The sequence below is a fragment of the Terrapene carolina genome, unplaced genomic scaffold (assembly GCF_002925995.2).
Source record: "Terrapene carolina triunguis isolate 2854851 unplaced genomic scaffold, T_m_triunguis-2.0 Scaffold715, whole genome shotgun sequence".
Taxonomy (NCBI): Eukaryota; Metazoa; Chordata; order Testudines; family Emydidae; genus Terrapene; species Terrapene triunguis.
Window position 1 is genome coordinate 2548856 of NW_020665066.1, and position 15334 is coordinate 2564189.

The 15334-nt window shown below is 41.0% G+C and overlaps 1 protein-coding gene and 2 non-coding genes across 3 annotated transcripts in view; all 3 read left to right on the forward strand.

Annotated features, from left to right (window-relative positions):
- The window catches only part of NAP1L4 (nucleosome assembly protein 1 like 4), a 39174-nt gene that overhangs the window by 16773 nt on the left and 7067 nt on the right, over window positions 1-15334 (forward strand). Inside the window, exons 5-8 of the mRNA XM_026660157.2 lie at window positions 2502-2643; window positions 5002-5088; window positions 9538-9675; window positions 10387-10458. Of these exons, the coding sequence (XP_026515942.1) occupies window positions 2502-2643; window positions 5002-5088; window positions 9538-9675; window positions 10387-10458 (439 nt within the window). The remainder of the gene's footprint in view (window positions 1-2501; window positions 2644-5001; window positions 5089-9537; window positions 9676-10386; window positions 10459-15334) is intronic.
- Window positions 6698-6823, forward strand: LOC112115076. Its single transcript, XR_002908790.1, has one exon. It is a non-coding gene; the product is annotated as a small nucleolar RNA SNORA54 (small nucleolar RNA).
- LOC112115075 lies at window positions 13753-13873 on the forward strand. Its single transcript, XR_002908789.1, has one exon. It is a non-coding gene; the product is annotated as a small nucleolar RNA SNORA54 (small nucleolar RNA).

Here is a 15334-nt window from a genome sequence, read left to right on the forward strand (position 1 = left end):
CGCCGCCCCCATTGGCCCGGGACGGCGAACCGCGGCCAGTGGGGGCCGCGATCGGCCGAACCTGCCGCGTCAGCAGGTAAATAAACTGGCCCGGCCCGCCAGGGTGCTTACCCTGGCGAGCCATGTGCCAAACGTTGCCGACCCCTGGCCTACGGCAGGGGTCAGCAGCCTTTCAGAAGTGGTGGTGTGCCGAGTCTTAATTTATTCACTCTAATTTAAGGTTTTGCGTGCCAGCCATACATTTTAATGTTTTTAGAAGGTCTCTTTCTATAAGTCTATAATGTATAACTAAATTGTTGTATGTAAAGTAAATAAGGTTTTTAAAATGTTTAAGAAGCTTCATTTAAAATTAAATTAAAATGCAGAGCCCCCCCGGACCGGTAGCCAGGACCCGGGCAGTGAGAGTGCCACTGAAAATCAGCTCATGTGCCGCCTTTGCCACGTGTGCCATAGGTTGCCTACCCCTGGTTTGGGGATGGAAGATAATAGCAGGGATCTCAAACTTAATTTACCTTAGGATCAGTGCCAGTCCTCAAATCCTCCCAGTGAGCTGCTAATGTCACTGAAGATGGTGTTCAGAAAATAAAACATTTATATTGTATTTTTTATTTTGAATTTCTTAGAAATAATGAAATTGTCATACAACTTTATACAATTCTTCGCCTGCCAGAAAAAAGAACAGGAGTACTTGTGGCACCTTAGGCTTGGTCTACACTTACCCCCGCAAGTCGAAGTAAGGTACGCAAATTCAGCTACGTGAATAACGTAGCTGAATTCGACATACCTTACTTCGAACTTACCGCGGTTCAGACGCGATCCACACGCGGCAGGCAGGCTCCCCGTCGACTCCGCGGTACTCCTCTCGTTGAGCTGGAGTACCGCAGTCGACGGGGATCACTTCCTGGTTCGATTTATCGCGTCCAGACCAGACGCGATAAATCGAACTCGGAACTTCGATCCTCAGCCGCCGAACTAGCGCGGCAGTGTAGACCAGCCCTTAGAGACTAACAAATTTATTAGAGCATAAGCTTTCGTGGGTTATAACCCACTTCTTCGGATGCATATAGAGTGAAACATATATTGAGGAGATATATAGATATATATATATAGATATATATATACACACACACACACAGAGAGAGCATGAACAGGTGGGAGTTGTCTTACCAACTCTGAGAGGCCAATTAAGTAAGAGGGAAAAAAAACTTTTGAAGTGATAATCAAGATAGCTCAGTACAGACAGTTTGATAAGAAGCAAGTGTGAAAATACTTACAAGGGGAGATAGATTCAATGTTTGTAATGGCTCAGCCATTCCCAGTCTTTATTTAATCCTGAGTTGATTGTGTCTAGTTTGCATATCAATTCCAGCTCAGCAGTCTCTCGTTGGAGTCTGTTTTTGAAGTTTTTCTGTTAGCCTCCCGCAGGTCTGTCATAGAATGGCCAGACAGGTTAAAGTGTTCTCCCACTGGTTTTTGAGTATTATGATTCCTGATGTCAGATTTGTGTCCATTAATTCTTTTGCGTAGAGACTGTCCGGTTTGGCCAATGTACATGGCAGAGGGGCATTGCTGGCACATGATGGCATATATCACATTGGTAGATGTGCAGGTGAACGAGCCCCTGATGGTATGGCTGATGTGATTAGGCCCTATGATGATGTCACTTGAATAGATATGTGGACAGAGTTGGCATCGGGCTTTGTTACAAGGATAGGTTCCTGGGTCAGAGGGGTAGCTGTGTTAGTCTCTATCAACAAAAACAATGAGGCGTACTTGTGGCATCTTAGAGATTAATAAATTTATTTGGGCATAAGCTTTCGTGGGTTTTAACCCACGAAAGCTTATGCCCAAATAAATTTGTTAATCTAAGGTGCCACAACTACTCCACAGTTTTTAGTGTTTGCTAGACACCTGGCAACGCTTCAGTTCTGTCAGTTTGTTGATGTTTGGCCTCAGTGACTGAGCAGTTGAAACCTTCAAGATTGTAGAAAGGTGTGCTTCAGATAGTTGTGTTCGGTATTTTGACTTGTTTATATTCATTGTGGAAAAAAGTGATGCTGCCTCCATGGCTGACTGTGCCCGGCAACTAGTGATGCTGCCTCCATGGCTGACTCTGCCAGGCAACAAATGATGATATCTCTGTCCCTCTCCCCCAGCCAATGGGAGCTACGGGGGGGCGGCGCCTGTAGCAAACATTGCCAGCAGCGTGGCTGCCTGCACCTTTCCTCCGCTGGCTGCAGTGGGGAGGTTCTTGGGCCGCAGATGGCCCGTGGGCCGGGAGTTTCAGACCCCTAGTATCAAGGACAACATGGATAAGAAAAGATTCTTATAAAGCTTTTAAATGCCCTATTAAAAAAGGAACATGTGTGGGGGGAGGGGTGTTATGGCTAAACCAAACCTTCCTATGACTAAAGAGTATAGCTATAATATCAGGTAATGCACAATGACTATTAGATGTGAAGAAGCTAACTTTCTAGACTTACAGAGCTGTTTATTTCTAGGTTACCAAAAGCAGTAAAAAGAAGAATTGATGCCTTGAAACAACTCCAGGTGAAGTGTGCCCATATAGAAGCTAAATTTTATGAAGAAGTTCATGATTTAGAGAGAAAATATGCAGCCCTCTATCAACCTCTCTTCGATAAGGTAGGAAGTCTATAAAGATCTTTTCCAAACTGCTGTTTTCTCAAACTTCCTTTGTTTGGAGGTAAATAGAGAAGAATAAAATAGAAACAAATTATCTCTCCTTTCTCTGTCTCTTCCCCCCCCCCCCCCATCTGCCTTAAAGAGAAGCTTGGATTACCAATCTAGAACTCTAGTCCTTGTTCTTTTCTCATCCTATCAGATGTTCCATATTGTAAAAACTGTACGTCCAGTGATAAAGGCTGGGGTTAGTTACTCCTTTCGTAACTCTAAAGAGGGGAACTGCTGGAGAGCTTTGTAAAGCATTCTTTTCTACTCCTCTGATTGTATTAAAAACTCCAAGACTTACGGACAGTTTCCCCATTTACAGGATCTATAGCAGATGCACTAGCATATCCAAAGCATGTTCTTGATATCTCTACTCCAGCACCAGTCAGTCAGTTAGGTCTTTTCCTGCAAAGCCTGGCACTCAGACTAGTTGACTATACATTACAAAATAAACAAAACCTCACAAAGGAATTAAACGGGCTAACAAAACAAGGCAATACCTGGAAAATCCCTGTCAGATTCCTGAACGTGTTGCTGGGTGTAAAAGAAGGTATATAGTGCGTCTGTATCCTATACTTGGGCTCTTGGGTTTATTAGAACTGCACTAGATAGTACATTTTAGCAACTTTTCTAGATCCCAGCCTCCTCACTTTTTAAAAATTGTTTCAAAAACCATAACACACAAACAAAACTATTGATGCTGTGACAATATTCACAAGTCACGCTTTCTTTTGTTTACATTCAATAATGAGAAAATAGCAAAAACCTTTCTGGAGGTGGAGGGTGGTGTACATTTTCTCAAAGGTAGACATCTACACAAAGTAGACAAAGATTCTTCTCTTTGACAGAAGAATTCCTTTAATTGGTGGAGAACATTCTTTAGTACAACAGATTGTTTGTTCTTAATGTCAACTCTTGGTTTTTACCTAAATTTTAGCTTTAACATTCACCATGTTAGATATAAATAATAATGAACTCTTTGGAGACAATTTCATCCTTTGTCTATTCATGTCTTCATTTTCTTTGCATAGCTAATACAATCCTATCGATTACACAGAAAAATGCAATTGAACTTATATGTGAAAAGTGTATTTGTGGCCTGCTGCGAACTCCTAAAATTGATACCTGTGATTCTGAATTTCCTGACATTGACCATCTAAAAAACACTGCAGTTTTTGATAGTGGGACAGTTTCTCTACTCTGGAGCATTGGCAGAATCTGGCCCAAGGAGGCTCATACTAGTGTGGGGGAATCTTCTGGTGACATAGAGCTAGTATACTGGTTTTGCACTAGCTCTCCTTGCTGCTGGCCAAGTGTGTGTGGCTGGTGCTTTACTAAGCCCTGCTGGTCTCTGACTGCATTTTCAGCCTCTTGGTGGTGTTGGCAGCCTGTGTAACTCAGCCATTAGGCTACTCCAAAGTTACGTTGAGGACTTGTCTGGTGCAGAGCCAGTGAAAAAGTGAACTTTATACCATCTTTGCAGTCTCCATCTTTCCTCCATTGCTGTGATCCTCTGCTGTGGCTGAGGATTTCTCTTTTGTACAGAACTTTTTTTGCTCCCCTGTGGTGTGTAAGGGTCTCTAGCAAAAGTGCAACTAATGCCTGGTCTATACTAGGAAATTAAGTGACCGTTATACTGACCTAGGGGTGTGAAAATTCAACACCTCTGAGCTATGCAGTTAAACCAACCTAACCCCCATTGTAGACAGTGCTAAATTGACAGGAGAACCCTTTCCGTCAGCATAGGTAGTATCTTCACAGAAATGCTATAGTAGCACAGCTGTGCTCCTATAGTGGTTTATTTGCAGACATACGCTGACTGCTATACAAGAGTAGGAACTATTTGACAGAACCATTTGTATAGCCAAAGTACGTGAGCTAAAAGTTATTTTTGCTGACATTCAGTGGTACCTGTTTGAAATTGTAGTAAAGTACAAAACAGACAATTGTGACTTCCACTTTTTTGTTTTCACTTTAAACATAAGTAACTCTAGTTCTGTTTAGTTCATTTATGTTGTAACTTACTGTTAATACATGTGGTAACCACCCTAATAAGTTGTTTGTTACCTTCATGCTCTTACCCTAATAATCGGGGATACTTATCTATCCTATTAATGAGTCAATTGTTTTCCTTGGGGTTTTTTAAGGATTGTTTTGCAAGCTGGGAGTCATTATGAGAGAATTAATTTTTGTATTTTGCCAGAGGCAGTAATTTTGCCCAGCCTTTTATAGCAGCCCAGGGAATTGTTCAGAGTAACCTTTAATTACTGCTTTCATATTTTTCTCCCTTAAATGTATAATTCTCTTGTGCAGAGAAGGGACTTTGTCATTGGTGAAGCTGAACCTACAGATGCAGAGTCAGAGTGGCACAGTGAAAATGAGGAGGAAGAAAAACTAGCTGTGAGTAGAAACAAGCTAATCATTAGTTTGAAAATTTGATAAAGGACTAATTTTGTTTATATAGCCTGAAAGATACTGTCTTAAATCTAATTTCTTTGAAATCTAGATTTCATATAGAACTCTTGTAATAAGCACAAGCCTGGACTGAACACAATGACATATAGGACTTGTCTACACGAACAGTTAGTTCTTGGCAAGTTGGGGTGTGAATTTAATCTACCCCATTCTAGCCCGCCATGGACTCTCTCTCTGGACCTTGCTGACATGTATTAACAGTTTAATTCTCTTTGATATCATCCTTTTTCAAAGAGGACCAGATCAAAGCGTATTATCAAACGGGTTAATGCATGTCAGCAGGGTCCATACAGATAGTTGGTCCATGGAAGCTAGTGTGGCATAGATTCTCACTCTAACTTGCTGTGAACTAAATGTTTACATAGACAAACCCAAACTTTATTCAGTGTTCTAAAATTATAATCCAGTTTACTTTTAATTTTTCACTTAAGCAAAAATACCTAAAATAAGAAGACTTAAACAACCGGAAGGGAGAGGAGTTAAGTTAAGGGCCAGTGTTGGCACAAGAACAAATGAATAGAAACTGGCCATCAGTAAGATCAGACTTGAAATTAGACAAAGGTTTCTAACCATCAGAAGAGCGAAATTCTGGAATAGCCTTCTAAAGGGAGTTGTGGAGGGGGGAAACTTAAAACAGATTAAGACTGAAGGCAGAGGTGAAAGTAAGCCGGTCCAGTCCAGTATGGCATACCGGCAAGAGCTAGTACGGTGTGCTGGAGCGCACTGCCTTCCGCGGCAGGGATTTAAAGGGCTCTGGGCTCCCTGCAGTGGCGGGGAGCCCAGAGCCCTTTAAATCCCGCCCGCAGCTTCGGCGGGTGGCGATCAATCTGTCAGGGATTGATTTATCGCGTATAGTGTAGACGCGATAAATCAATACCCGATCGCTCTCTCGTCGACTGCTGAACTCCAGCTCAGCGAGAGGCGGAAGCAAAGTTGACGGGGGAGTGGCAGCTGTCGATCCCGCGCCGCGAGGACGCGAAGTAAGTGATTGTAAGTTGATCTAAGATACGTCAATTTCTCTCTCCCCTCCTTCCCCTCCCCCCCCCCCCCCCCAAGTGTAGACCAGGCCTGAGTTACTGCAGGTAACTTTACCAGCTGTGTGTCTGTCCTGGATTTTGGCCACATGTTCAGGGTATAGCTGATTGTCATATTTGGGTTTGGGAAGGAATTTTTCCCCAGGTCACATTGGAAGAGACCTTGGGGGGGGGGGGGGTTTGCCTCCCTCTGTAGCTTGGGGCACTGGTCACTTGCTGGTTTGAACTAGAGTAAATGATGGATTCTCTGTAACTTTGAAGTCTTTAAATGAAGATTTGAGGACTTCAGTAACTCATCCAGAATTTATGTCCCTACTACAGGAGTGGATGGGTGAGGTTCTGTAGCCTGCAATGTGCAGGAAGTCCGGCTGGATGATCATGGTGGTCACTTCTGGCCTCAAATTCTCCGTTTAAAATTAAATTTTGGAAATTTACTGAATTTTTACACCAGTATATTGCCATCAACAAATACTGTTTAACGGTTGTTTGTTCCTTATCATTTGCACTGTTCGTAACCTGTTGACAGTATCTTTCTGCTAATGGGTTCCATTCCAGTGCTACATAAATCACCAAAGTAATACAAGGCTGGCTGGCTGGCTGGCTGTTCTTTATTTTGGGGGACATAACTAGCTTTTAGTGCTATGAATACAGATTTGACAAATAGATATCTCAGACTTCGGTGAAGTGTATTGTAAAGCAAGTTTTATTCCAATAGAGATCCAGCAGCCAGCATGCTTTTTATATATTCTGTGTGTAGTAGAAAATATTGTGTTTTAACAAGGGCCTTCTATAGCTTCAGCACATTCCATTTATATTTAATGAGTTTTAGGGACTCTCTCTCTCTCTCTCTCTCTCTCTATTTATATAAAATACACACACACTTTTTTTCCTTTCTTCCTGACTTGTTCTCCATTTTCTTTAGTCATTCTTATCTCTGTGCAAAATTAATACTACCCTCATTCTATATTTACTAGTCATTGTATTTGATGGTAATCCACAGTACTAACACAGGCACAAATGACAAGGTTTCTAAATCTATGGGATGAGTGGCAACAGTTTACGAAGTTACTGGCATGTGTTGAGGACCGTTTTTTGGTAACTTCCAGCAGTCCTCAAGCAATTGAAGTTTGTAATGCTTTCTGAGACTTCCTGTTTACCTATTCTTATGTATATACACAAGTTCAATTAATCTTATGAACTGCTGTAAATATTGCCCAAACATGATCCTTTGGTAAATGTAATAAATTGCTGTTCCCTGCTCTTGACTCATCACTCAAATAGCAGATATTGTTGGAGGCAATTCTAAGAGCTTCTGGTGATGCTACCTTTGCTACTGCAAAGCAGCAGAATTCTTCATGATCAAGAACTGGATTTGCTGCGTTGTTGGATGAGGACATAGTAGCAGGGACATGTATTAGCACAATCCCATGCTGAATTTTAGTTCTGTATTAATTTTTTTCTCCACATACAACGAGCAGCTTTCTGTGCCCCAAAGAGAAGAACCCGGACAGCATATTCTGTAGGTACTTTTCATTATTACATCAGACATAAATTTGCCAGATGTTTCCTAGAAGACTTGGAAAGACTGTCTCTATCCCACAAGCTACCAATTTAAATTGTAGATAGAGGATTGGTCTCTTTCTTGCCCTGTAGAACAGTACACCTCTACCCCGATATTGGTTCTCAGGAGCCAAAAAAATCTCAGTGTTTATAGGTGAGACCGCATTACATCAGGGTAGGGAGAGGAACCACTTTTACCGCTCCCCGCCCCAGCTTCCCCCCCCCCCCCGTCCCCCCCCCCCCCCCCCCCGTTTCCTCCCCCCCCCCCCCCCCCGCCCCCCCCCCCCCCCGCTCACCTCCGCTCCATCTCCTCCCACGAGTGCATTTTTGCATCTGTACCATATTTTTCATTACTGTTTTAAATTAACAGAGCTGAGCGGCGTGTTTGTGGGAGGAGGTGGAGGCAGAGGTGAGCTGGGGCAGGGGGATGCAGCAAGTAAGGGGGGGGCATAGAGGAACCCCTCCCCGCCCCAGCTCACCACCTCCTCCTCTTCCCACAAGCACGCTGCTCAGCTCTGCTTCTCCTCCCTCCCAGGCTTGCCGCACAAAACAGCTAATTGGCGCACCAGGCCGGGGGGGGGGGGGTGGGAGCGGAGCTGCGGCGCACTCGGGGGAGGGGGGGGAAGGGGGGGGAGCGGGGGCGGGGGGGGGAGGGCCACAGCAAGTAACGGGGCGGTGCAGAGGGAACCACTTGTGGTAACACGAATTCAGATATAATAAGGTAAAGCAGCCTCGTCCCCCGGAGCACTGCTTTACTGTGTTATATCGGACCACATTATATCTGGGTAGAGGGGTACACCTCCACCTATCTAGGTAGAGGTGTACATCTACATCTACACTCTACCCCGATATAATGCGACCCGATATAACACTAATTCGGATATAACACGGTAAAGCAGCGCTCTGAGAGGGGAGGAAGGGGGGAACTGCACGCTCCGGCGAATCAAAGCAAGTTTGATATAACGCGGTTTCACCCATAACGCGGTAAGGTTTTTTGGCTCCTGAGGACAGCATTATATCGGGGTAGAGGTGTACATCTACTTAGTTTAGGCATGTACCTGTCTTTAGGTTTTATTATTTTAGCGTATTTAAAAAAACCCTAAGTATAGCAAATGAAATTGGAAAGTTATCTGTTTGTATCTTGTAGTCAAGAATTCCATGGAAATTGAAAGCACTTTAAACTAGTACCAAACCAGCAGCAGTTGTACGTACTTTAAAATTTACAAATATGGAAAGACAGTTGTAAATCAACTTTGGATCTGTTTGACTTAATTTGTAAGTGGAATTGACTATCTTGGTTTAAAACCATCTCTAAGCATGAACTTTCAAGTCACAATTTTCAGGAATCTGACAGCATTTTAAACATCTACAGTAGGACCTCAGAGTTACAAACACCTCGGGAATGGAGGTTGTTCGTAACTCTGAAATGTTCGTAGCTCTGAACAAAAAATATTATAGTTCTTTGAAAAGTTTACAACTAAACATTGATTTAATACACCTTTGAAACTTTACTATGCAGAAGAAAAATGCTGCTTTCCCTTTTCTTTTTTAGTAGTTTGTTTAAAACAGTGCTGTACTGTATTTCCTGCACGCTGTGTGCGTGCGCTGCTGCCTGATTGCTTACTTTTGGTTCCAAATGAGTTGTGTGATTGACTGGTCAGTTCGTAACTTTGGTAGTCATAACTCTGAGGTTCTACTGTACTTTTTATACTAAGTGAGGAAGGCTCTTAATTATGAAGAGTTTGTGCTTTTCTTAAACATTTCTATGTTTACTTCATAGGGAGACCTCAAAAACAAAGTAGTAATAGAAGAGAAAGAAGCAGCAGCAGCTGCAACAGAAGAGTCAAATCCCAAAGGAATTCCAGACTTCTGGTTTACAATCTTTAGAAATGTAGATATGCTAAGTGAATTAGTACAGGTAAGCGAATTCCATTTGAAAAAGCTAACTTCACCTGCTTTTCTCTCCCAATTATTAGATGAAACTTGAGGAAGATGTGAGTAACCAAGAGCTTGCAGTTCTTGAGAATCCTTTACCTGGTCTTTGTCAAATAAAACACTTGAAGATAGTTTGTAGTTTGCTTGCTTGTCAAAACAATTATTCCCATGTTTTTGCCACTTTATTTTGTTTAGGTAGTTGTATAATTTAAGGATATCTTGAGCAAGTACTTAAACTGGCTATACCTATATTGGACTGGACTTCTATATTTGTTACATTATGTTGCATTCTGCCCTTATACAATTTATCCTATTAACTTTCTGTTAATATTTTGGAATAATCCCCTAAAACTAGTCATTTTTGTACATCTGTCACATCATGCCTCTGCTTAGTAGTGGAAGTAGTAATTGGAGTTTTCATCTTCCAAGAAGTTTAATTTTCAGTCACATGCTACCCCAGGAGATGGCAACTTTCACTTCAAAGATAAGATGACAGATTTCAACAAATGAGACTTTGGCAAATGACAGTTTTAAAGTAATTTCAAAGAACTTGGATCTGAATTTCAAATTTATCACAAACTTGTGATCAAATTATTAGGTTCTACATAGCTCACTGCTCTGAAGTGAGCAAGTTTAGATGAAAATTTTGCTTTTCGAAATACTGCCTACTCAAACTTTTTTCCTTTCTGTTTAGGAATATGATGAACCAATCTTAAAACACCTGCAGGATATTAAAGTGAAATTTTCTGAACCTGGACAGCCTATGGTAAGTATTGTCTGAATTTTTTTTTTTTAAATAGTACACAGTAGTGATGGGCAATGGTTCAATATGTTTTTGATCCCTCCCTGCCTACAACCATCAGTGTGAAAACATGGGGCGTACTGTTCTGACCAAAGATTCCAAGCTTCAGGTTCTTAGCACAGATTTTTAGTTGTTTTTCTAGCCCTTTATTGTCTTGTACTCTAGCCAATCTTTATCATCACCTTCAACTCTATTCTACCTCCTCTTGTTCCCCTTTACTTAGGTTTAAAAGAGTGAACTAATTTTTGATATTGAAAAATTGAAACAGCTACTTATGCCATATTTAATACTTGGACAAATTAGTGAACGTTAGTCAAAAAGAATCATGTGTACTGTTCATCACATTAGAAAAACTATACCTTCCCCAAATAAAATGGAAATCAATGTGACTTAAGTTCTGTTAATTTAAAACAGTAATGAAAAATATGGTACAGATGCAAAAATACAGAAAGTTTGAACAAAAGATTTCATTTTTTTAACTGCACTTAGAAACATTTTTTTCCAGATAAATATACCCTTAGTTAATATCAACACAGCAGCTGGGATAAGTGATTCCTAGCTCAAATAGACATACACACACTAGCTAAGCTCATGCTAATGCCTAAAATAGCTGGGTGGTACAGCAGTTTCGTAGCCCATTTAAGTAGTCCCACTCAACCTCCTGCATTCATACTTGTGTGGTTAGCCTGAGCTGCCACCCATAGCTCCATGGCCACACTGCTATTTGTCATTTCTAGCTCAAGCAGAGCTACCATGCTTAAGTCTACCTGAGCTGGCAATTATACCTCCCAGCTGCTGTTTAGACATATACTCTGATGTCACTTTTTTTACAGTTTGTCAAACTTCTAGTGTAATCTTATCTGTGCAAGGAAAAAGCTAAAGTACTAGTGGAGTTTATAAATGAGCACACAAAGGGAATCATTTGGCACTCACCTGCAGAAATTAACTTAAATCAGTTATGTCTGGCTCATCATGATTGAACTTTAAAACATCTAGCTTATCAGGAAGCTAAAGTATTGGCAAGTACACCAGAAAGTATTCATGGACTTCAACTGTAAGTCTACAATTTTTGAGACAGTTTATTATAATAGAAGTCATTGCCTTAACAGTAGGTCATGCCAATCCTCTTTTGAATCAAGCAAAGTGGCCTGCACTGCTTGCCTCAGATATTTGTTGTGGACATCTGCAAGGCAGCAACATTTGCAAAACATAATTGCTTGCATTCAGTTTCCATAAGGAAATCCCATTTTGGTGCCTTAACACCCCATAACTTGTTTTTGTACTTGTTTGGACTCCTGTACTATGGAATCCTTTTTCTTTCAGGGTGTCCCTTACTTAAAGTGGCAAAACATCTGATTAGATTTTTTTTTTTTTTTTTTTTACTGGTACATTCTTCAGGCTACCTGTGTTATCCTGGAAATTTTGGAGAGGTCTTTGTTCTGTGTGTGTTTTAAAATACCTATTCAGGCATCGCTGGTTGCGCTATTTGCATTGGCCTAGTTCATGGGTTCTCAAATTTCATTGCACTGCGACCCCCTTCTGACAACAAAAATTACTACGCGACCCCAGGAGAGGGGACCGAAGCCTGAGACCACCCAAGCCCCACCATCCTGGGTGGGAGGGGCCAAAGCCCCACCGCCCCGGGGCCAAAGCTGAAGCCTGAGGTCTTCTGCTCCAGGCTGGGGGCCCATAACCTGAGCCCCGTCATCCAGGGCTGATGCCCTTTGGCTTTGGCCCTGGGCAGTGGTGCTCAGTCTTCAGCTTTGGCCCCAGGCCCCAACAAGTGTAAGCCAGCCCTGGCGACCCCATTAAAATTGGTTCGCAACCCACTTTGAGGTCCCGACCCACAGTTTGAGAACCGCTGACATAGTTGTTGTCTGTTGAAAACATTTTTGTGCGATGGGGTGGAGGAGACAACAGCCTCCCTCAAGCTTCTTTCCATCCCTCTGAATTTCATTCCTGGAGTATCTTCTTTAGAGAAGGCAAAAGTACTTGCCTGTAACTGCTTTTTTGAAAGTATCATTCTGACAAGATTCTTGCTCATGTCCCTTCAGACCTCTTGATGATGATGTTGGTTTTTGCACCTTGACCCTGTTTTTAAGACTTTTTTTTTTTTAAGGGGATGGATAGCAGGGAGGGAGCTTTCTTCCTGCAGAGTTGAAACTGACTACAGTGTTCTAAGGGTAATGGTCAAACTCATGCTAGCTCAGGCTGGCCAGTAGAGGGCCTTGCAAATGCTCCACCTATTATCACTGCTCTTAAATGGAAAAAACCTTAAGAGTTAGAGCTGGCAGTGTTTTGTTAGGTAGCTGAGACCAGGGGTCCTGTCAGAATATTTTTAGAAAAATCAGATTTACAAGTAATCTTGTTTTCTCTCAGCTATCACAGAGTAAACGTCTCCTTTCTGATTCTTATGCATTAATGCATTACTGTGGTTTGAAAATGCTACACTGGGATGTTTGTCCAATAAATTACTCCATTGGGTTTTTAAATCCATGCAAACTGACTTTAGTCTGTAATTTTTTTCCCTCAAAAATATTTTTTCTACTCACAGCCTCTCTTCACACTTCGTTGTGTGACTATTTATATTGTTGAGTGTTGTGACAGTGCAGTTGTTCATGATAAAAGGTATGTGTACACACCAGACTTGCTTCGCTGCAGGACAAGTAGGAAAAAAGATGGAGTTTCCTGAAAGCTTTAATGATTAAAAGAGTTAGAGAATATTTTGACTTAGTATTTCTTCCCAAACTTCCTTCTGTGAGGTGCCCCAGGCTCTGTAAAATAAAACAATAACTCAAACTAATTGAGGGAGTAAAATATAAAGAAAGGAGCAGTAATTGAGGCAGACAATGGTAATAACTTTAGCGAGAGACTTAAAGTGCTCTCAAAGCAGGGAGAATGGTCCAAGATGCATGCCAAGTAAGAGTGAGTTTGTCACAAAGGGGCATACAATACCACATGCACAATGATCTGTTGCCTGCCAACCTAAGATACAACCACAAGATCACAAAGTTGGTGGGTTGTGTTTGAGCACAGAAGCAAACTAGACAACGGTTTAAAGGGTTCTCATTTGTTTATCCAAATAAAACTTCTTGACGTGTAGTTCAGAGAATGTTAATAACTATTCTGTTGTGCAGATAATGTCATACTGTCACTCAGCTTAATTTTCTGTGGTTTAAAATAGCTTAAACAAAATTGCAATAACACTTGGTTTTTAGGGCTGGTCAGATTTTACCAATGGATTTCTTTTCTTGCCTTTTGCACTGTTCGTAACCTGTTGACAGTATCTTCCTGGTAATGGGTTCCATTCCAGTGCTACATTAAATCCAATAATAGAAGACTGACAAACTCAGTGTCTCTTCTAGGTTTGGGGACAGACTTCATAAAAAGACACTGAAACGCTTACCCACTTTACAGGAAAACTGCTCTTTGGTCTTTTATAATAGTGACTTTCTGAAAAATGACTCACCAATTTGTAACAGTAATAGCATTGTGTGTGTAACTTTAGTACTTGGGATTTTTTATTGCAGAAAGTACTCACTGCCTGAGTATGTTATGAATTACCAGATTCTAATAAAACAGTTTCTCTGCTTCAGAGACATAAGCTGCAAACTAACAAATTAATGGAATTATCTGGAATTTTAGTTTTTGTTTTTGACCAAATGTGACTTTAGCATAGTTGCTGCAGTTCAAAAAAAGCAGTTTTAAAGGAATATAATCAAACCTTGATACTGAGGAGTCATGTTCATACTATAACTTGTTCTGTTCAGTTTTATTTTAAATATGTTAGATACATCTTGCCCACAAATTACCTCAATAAATCTTAGTCTTCAGTATTTAGCAAAATTAGTCACATTTTGTAGTGGAGATTGTCTTCCAGTCTTAACTATCAGGATTCTGTAGGTGCCATGCTCTCAAGCTACAGTGATTCACTTTCAGACTATCACTTCAGTAAGTGGTTTTCTAAACAAACATTCGAGAAGGTTTCAAACTATAAACATGTCAAAGAGCATTTAATATATTGCTCTGAGCTATCATCCTGAAGAGAGATGTAATGATGCCATACAAAATAGTATTGCTCTAACTTCATTTTTATTTTTTTATATATCTGGCTTTCTTAATTCTGTAATATTGTTCTGAAAACTAACTTCTTTTCTGGGGGAGGAAAGGGTGTTGGCATTCCGTTGTTGTCTAATTCCATTTCAGATCTGCTTCTAGTTGCACAGCACTGCCAGCCCTGCAAATGTTTTCACAAGTCAACTATAGTAAAGATTTTGCCAGCCAAATGATGGCCATCAGTTATCCCGTGTAACATGAGTTGCATTCAGTGGGGTTATATAGGTGTTTATTTCAATTTTTTAAAAATTAATTACATTTCTAAATAAAATACAAAAATGTTTTATTTCAAAATGAACAGGTTTTTTTGTTTAAAGATTCCATTCCTTCATTCCCATTTTTTTCAGCCACAACTATTAAATGAATTCAACCTGAATTTGTGGATTGTTTGTGTTGTTCTCCCCCCTCCCCACCCCAAAGGAGGAATTTCCTGGCAAGTTTACTACTTGCCAACACTTTTTTTTTGCCCAGCTCTAGTCATCACTAGTGACAGTCAAGTTTGACTTTCAGAGCCCAAGCTGAGTTTGTATAAATTCTACAGACTTTACAAGTCTCCCCCTCACCTTTTTAGTTTTACAAACTCCGTAAGGTGCAACCCCTGTTGTTGTTGTTAGAGGATCAAAGTATAACCACCGTAAGTACAAAAATAACTAGTGGAGCTGTGTCCAGTTTCTAGTCCCCCTTTCTATCCTCCCCTGGTCTAGCAAGGCTGCTGCATTTCTTC